Source organism: Nicotiana attenuata, unplaced genomic scaffold (assembly GCF_001879085.1).
Source record: "Nicotiana attenuata strain UT unplaced genomic scaffold, NIATTr2, whole genome shotgun sequence".
Classification (NCBI taxonomy): domain Eukaryota; kingdom Viridiplantae; phylum Streptophyta; class Magnoliopsida; order Solanales; family Solanaceae; genus Nicotiana; species Nicotiana attenuata.
Genome location: NW_017674067.1, coordinates 99022 through 106009, shown reverse-complemented (window position 1 = coordinate 106009; position 6988 = coordinate 99022). Strand labels below are relative to the sequence as shown.

The window sequence follows — 6988 nt, the reverse complement described above, 5'->3', positions numbered from 1 at the left end:
AGACTTAAAAGGATGGTGTTTGAATTGCTTCGGAGGTACCAACTTAGGATGAATCCATTGAAATGTGCCTTTGGGTCACTTCCTGGAAAGTTTCCTTGGTTCATTGTCTGCACCGAGGGATCGAAATTGATCAAGCCAAAGTGGATGCCATTGAAAATGCCTAAGCCTCGGAGATATCCATAATTGAAAAAGTTCGCAAGGAAAAGCTACGTACTTAGGAGATTCATTCTCGCACTAGCTGGGAGGTGTCAACCATTCAGTCGCCTTATGAAGAAAGGTGTCCCTTCAAATGGGAACCAAAGCATGCAGTAATGCATTTTGAGAGCATTAAATCTACTTGTAAAGCCTCCAGTTTTTTAGGCAGCCCTACGCACTGGGAACCATTGATACTATACAATATGCGCGCAGGAAGGGGTCTGTGGAGCATTATTGGCCCAGAAAATAGTGAGGGAAAAGAAAACTCTCTTTACTACTTGGCAATATCGTCCCTTGCAGTGTATGGCTTTGCATATGTAAGGGAGGATTTGGCAGCAACTTCATATTTATTCTTAATGGTTCCTTCGATGAACTCTTTCAGTTGATCGATTGGAATCATCCCTTCAGATGAGACAGGGATAGCCTTAGTGGATACTGCTTGTCTTGGGGGAGAGTTACTCTCTAGAACTTCTGGGAGCTTGCTGGGTGCATGGGTAGATTCTTCTTCCATCAAGATTCCCACCCTATCTGTTAGCTTGTCAATTCTAGCCTCTTGATTTTGCATGCATTTGGTCAAGCCAGGGATTGCTTCCGTCAAGTTTGCCAACTGCTCCTCCATGGATGAAGTGTTTGTCACCATGGCTTGCATGATTGTCGTGGATGACGGAGAGTAGCATGGATTTTCACACAGATTGATCCTTGATTGGCCCACGCTATGTGGTGTAAGTGGGGAGGATCCATCACTTGAAGCATCATCATCTTCCTTCACAGCAGAGTGCTTGGAGCCGGAGAGGTCAAGCAGAGCAAGAGTTTTCTTGATCTTTTCAGCAACATCGCTTCCTCCTTCAGATGCATTTGTGGCAGATCTTGCTCCTTTTGAGGATGAAGATCCGAAAACAGGGGTTGATCTTTGCTCCTCGTAACTGGTCCGAAGCTTCCGATGGTGACATCGAGGATGCTTTCCACATCAGCATAGAACCTGGAATAAGCAGCCTTGGTGGAAGTTGAACCGGAGTTGATTTTCTTTGAAGCCATTTCAATGTTCTTGGACTTTGGTGATTGAAAAGTTGAGATGAGAGGTAGAGATTGTCCCACTGGGCGTGCCAGAATTTGTAGACAATAAATTTGTGTCGAGAAAATAAAATCAAGACCGAAAATATTGCAACAATCGTATTTTATTTCGAATATTTAAGTGTACAATCTCTATAAATCCTCTGATTCTTCCTTCCAATAGTAAATAAATTCAAGGGCCTTTGAGCTTGATCTTGAATCTATGTTTGTTGCCACGAACGATGATCTTGTTCTTGAGCTTGAGCTTGATTGCTTGAACTTGAACTTGATTTGTTCTTCGTTCTTGAGCTTGAATACTTGATTTGTTCTTCGTTCTTGAGCTTGAACTTGAACTTGAAGCTTGAAACTTATGGAGGAATTTGCAGCGTTTGATCCACGAGCTCTTTCTTGCTTCTTGTTATAACTTCTGGTCCCTTTTCTGAGTTATGAAGACCCCTATTTATAGTTGTGGAAGGGAGGAGTCATGATAAGAACAAACTCTTTCCAACCAATCAAATTGAAGGGTGACATGGCCGCATTTGATTGGCCAGAACATGTCACTTGCACACGCGGCGCGATTTTATTGGCCTTTTAGTGTGACTGGGCATGCCTTGTCATTTTGACATGTGGCATGGTCCTATTGGCTCTTCCGCTTGATTTGGCGCGCCACGTCATTTGACACGTGGCACCAAACTGGGCCTCTAGGAAGATGACATCTTGGGTTTAACGAAGTGGGCTTATCACTTTAGCCCAATTAAATGGGCTAGCCCAATGGATTAAGACTTATTTATTTAACCCATATGTGTTGGACTTATATAATTAATTCAATTATATTAGCCCATAATATTTATTTGGGCCGATATATCTTGAATTTAAAATATAATCCAAACTATTTAATAAATTTAATTCTAATAAAATTTATATGCCTACAAATATAATGGATCCTTGGTGGGATGAATAGTGTTACCCCTTTAATAGGCGTACAAGATATAAACTGAATTAATTAGGGTCTAATACAAATACCGAACATAGGAGTATAATTAAAAAAAATAATATATTTTGGACTCATTAACCATAGAGTCACAACAAAAAAAGAAAGAATCATATACGTGATCATATTAGTATTTGACCTTACATTTTCATATCCTGCGCGTAAGGTTCGTTAAATACCGTGTAACAACTAAATTTACCTGTAAAATGAGTCCGTGTAACAGAAGGAAGCGTATACAAGTTCGCTTCCTTTAAATTCTGATCTTCTCATATAACATTTTGTCCAATCTACTTCATTTTATGTGACACTTTTCTGTTTAACTTGTTCAAAGAAGATTTTTATCTTTTTGTATTTAATAATAATTTAATTTTAAAATTTTATTTTATTAATGGTATTTTTTATAAACACGTAAATATTATGACATACTTAAAATCATAAGATTCAAGAGTATTTTTTTTTTAAACTCTGAATGCCCAGTTAAAAACCGTCACACAAAACAAAAGTGAAAGAGTAATTATTTTTTGGATGTATGGCGATCCACTTCAACTTGTGGATTAATTTAGTGGAAGAAAAATTTATTACAACTAATTATTTGGATGTAAATGACAGTTTGATGTATTACCCTTCCAACTAATTACAACTGTCATTTTATTAGACTTGGGGTATCCTTTCTCTTGCTTGAATGAGATTTTCATTTCCCAATGTTTAAATTAACCAAAGGAAAAAGTAAGAAAAGATAATTCTTACTCCCTCCAAAGTGGTCATTTGACCTTTGGCACACCTGTTAGAGAAATACAAACTCCTAGAGAATAAAGGCGTATTCACTAAATTAACATTAATTAATTGTTACCACACATTGAAAATTGTAAATAAGGGTAACTCTTAGAAAAATAAAATTAATTCATTCTTGATTATGTATATGGATACTTAATTTGGAGTTAATTTTATCCATGGTCATTGAACTTTTGTGTTTGTCACCCAAAAGTCACTTTTTTTTTTGTTACGTAAAAATCATTCAACTTTGTGTTCATTACACAAAAGTCACTTTTCTTTCTTTTGTTACACAAAAATCATTTTACTTTGCTCTAGTTATCACAAAAGTCACATTTTTACTTGAAAAGTCTATTATGCCCTTACAAACCTTCATATTTATGTAATACCTTCTATATTATATACTATATAATATATTTTTAACTATGTATTTTATTTATAAATAAAATAACTTAATATTATTTTATTTATTATTTTTATAATATATTCTATAATTTTTTCTTAACATTAATTTTCAAAATATATTAGTAGCGCTATTAAATTTGTCAGTAACTTTAATATATATTAGTAGGGAAATAAATCGGCAAGTATATTTCTGTGAGAAAATTCGCAGGTAAACAAACAAAGAAAATGAGGAAAAAATTATATATTAATCTGAAGGAAAATCCCTAGGTACTACATGCGAATTTAGCTGGGAATATTTTCATGGTGATTTACCTGGGCAATTGGTTATTTGGGAAATTACACTACTAGAAATTCAAGAAAAACCGTCCCAAAAAATCGATCAAAGTTGGTCGGTAATGGCCAATAACCGTCCAAAACGCGACCATTAACGTGTGGTCGGTATTTTGAAGGTCGGAAGGGCATACCAACCAAAGTTGGTCAAAAATTACCGACCAACTTTGGTCGGTCAATTAAATTCAAAAAAAAGTTGCTGAAAAAAAATTATTTTAAAACGCTACTAATATATCTTGAAAATTAAAGTTAAGAAAAGAATTAAATATACGAATATATTATAAAAATAATAAATAAAATAATATTAAGTTATTTTATTTATAAATAAAATACATAGCTAAAAATATATTATATAGTATATAATATAGAAGGTATTACATAAATATGAAGGTTTATATAATATAAAGCGCATAATAGACTTTTCATGTAAAAATGTGACTTTTGAGATAACTAGAGCAAAGTAAAATGATATTTGTATAACAAAAGAAAGAAAAGTGACTTTATTGTAATGAGCACAAAGTTGAATGATTTTTGTGTAACAAAAAAAAAAGTGACTTTTGGGTAACAAACACAAAAGTTCAATGATCATTGATAAAATTATCTCCTTAATTTGTACCAAAATAAGGTAAAATGATCACTTATTGTGAACCGGAAGGAGTACTTTTTATGTTAAAAGCTTGATGAGATCACTTCAACCAAATAAGTTGAAAGGGCTTATAAGTAAAACTAAAGAAAATAATATAGGAGATCGATAAATAAATCATATGCGTAAAGTTTATTTTTTGTTCAAATTGTAAGCGATCATAAAAGATTGTTTTACCAAAATTAATAAATACAATTTCCATTATATATTCATTTTCTCTTCAAATGAGTCAGGTTAGTACACCAACCAGTCTTATGTTGTAGGCCTTCTCTCTTTTCTTTAGTCAAATTTAAACCAACCCTTTGATTCTTTCGATTTTTTTTCTTCAATATATTTCATTCTTATACTTGACATTTCTAGTCTAACCAAATGTTCTAAGCATCCCTTCTTTGCCCCATACCCTATTCAACACTTCCATTTTCTTAGTCAATATTCAATCTCGCTGTTCCCAGCTTCTCTCCCTCACACGTTCTTGAATATTTTGTTATTACAATTTTTTATATTAATACTCCTTTAATTATATTAAATGCAGAAAGTTCAACCGCGTGACATCTCACACGCACACATGCGCTTATATATACACGTTAAATCCTACATAAATTTTACCTACCAAACTCCCATACAAGAAATTAAATCACAAAGCACAAACCGTTGTTCTCAAAGATTTTTGGATAAAATTAATTTTTTGTGTTGTAGCAAAAACAATGATGTCAACATGGAGAAAGAGAAGAGCAGCAAGGAGAAGCAACTCAAAGAAAGAATTAATAGAGGAAAAAACTATGGAGTTGTTAATGATTCCTAGCCATTTCAAGTGTCCAATTTCTTTAGATTTGATGAAGGATCCTGTGACTTTATCCACAGGGATAACATACGATAGAGAGAGTATTGAGACATGGATTGAGGGTGGAAATCAAACATGTCCAATTACCAAACAATTATTGAAATCTCTTGAGCCAATTCCCAATCACACCATGAGAAAAATGATCCAACAATGGTGTGTGGAAAATAAAGATCATGGAATTGAAAGAATCCCAACTCCAAGAATCCCCGTTACCTCTGATGAGGTAACGGAGATTCTTAGGAAGATTGAGTCCTGTTGCTCGAAAGAGCAGCACGACTCAAAGTACTCTTGTCGAGAACTGGTCTTGAAAATGAAAATAATGATAAAGGAAAGCGCGAGGAATAGGCGTTGTTTTGTCACCAATGGAGCTGCAAAGATCTTATCATCTACACTTGTTGGTTTTTCGGAGAAATTATCGGTCCATGATGTTGAAACAATGGAAGAAATCTTATCAACTTTGACTATTTTATTGCCTCTAGATGGTGAGTCAAAGTCAACTCTTGGATCAAAATCATCGTTAAATTGCTTGGTTTGGTTCTTGAAATGTGGGAGTCTATCAAGCAGGAGAAACTCAGTTTTGTTGCTAAAAGAAATTATGAAAATAGAGGAAAAATGGAGAGTAGAAGAGTTATTAAAAATTGATGGAGCTTTAGAAGCTTTAGTGAAGCTAGTGAAAGAGCCAATTTGCCCTACTACTACAAAAGCTTCATTATTAACTATTTACCATATGGTTAATTCATCACAAACTATAAACCAAAAGGCTAGAGCAAAATTTGCTGATTTGGGGTTAGTAGAATTGCTAATAGAGATACTTGTGGATTGTGAAAAAAGAATATGTGAAAAAGCATTAGGTATTTTGGTTGGAATTTGCAGCTCAGAAGAAGGAAGAAAAAGGGCTTATGGTTTTGCTTTAACCATTCCTGTTTTGATCAAGAAATTATTGAGAGTTTCAGATTTGGCAACTGAATTTTCAGTTTCAATTTTATGGAAACTAATTGGGAAGAATGAGAAGAGGGAAAATGGGGGTAATGTTGTGCTAATTGAAGCACTTCAAGTTGGTGCTTTTCAGAAATTATTGTTGCTAATACAAGTTGGTTGTAGTGAAAGAACTAAGGAGAAGGCAAGTGAATTGTTGAAATTGTTGAATTTGCATAGAGGTAGGATAGAGTGTATTGATTCTTTGGACTTGAAGAACCTAAAAAGGCCATTTTGAATTACCTTGGTTTAGTCCATGTGTATACATAAAAATAAAAAAATTCATTTGTCAGTGTAAAAAATTGAACAAGAACAAAATGTTCTGGACTTCTTTGGATATAACTTTGTATTCATTTTACGTAATGAATGAATAAAGAATTATTTTAAAGTTGTAAGAAAAGGTCTACTGTGTCAAGTAATTCGAAGATGGTACGTGCAGAAATCAAAATTTTAATGGATCGAGCTCATTCGAAAGTTGGGCTAAATCCTAAATTCAAGACACTACAAGATGACTCTTGAAATTCTAGGAGTCCATTAGGGTTTCTTGGAGGCTACTTTTCTAATACCCTAACTTGGAGGCTACTCTATCCTAACCCTAGGTAACTCTTATAAAAAGGCAAGATGTGTGTACTATACTCGCATTGCAGCGAGTGAAGCCTTTCAAAATTGTGTTTATTTTTTTTTTAAATTTAACTAGTGGAGCCCACTTTTCCTCCGCTATTCACTCCACCTTACCCATCATTCTCAATACCACAACTTTACAATGAAAGAGAATGTGCAAAACAGT

General features: G+C 34.0%; 1 protein-coding gene across 1 annotated transcript; it reads left to right on the top strand.

Moving 5' to 3' along the window:
* Positions 1-4980: 4980 nt before the first annotated feature.
* Positions 4981-6589, top strand: LOC109217923 (U-box domain-containing protein 21-like). Its single transcript, XM_019382220.1, has one exon. The coding sequence runs from the start codon at positions 5090-5092 to the stop codon at positions 6437-6439; it is 1350 nt and encodes a 449-aa protein (XP_019237765.1). The 5' UTR covers positions 4981-5089; the 3' UTR covers positions 6440-6589.
* Positions 6590-6988: the final 399 nt, after the last annotated feature.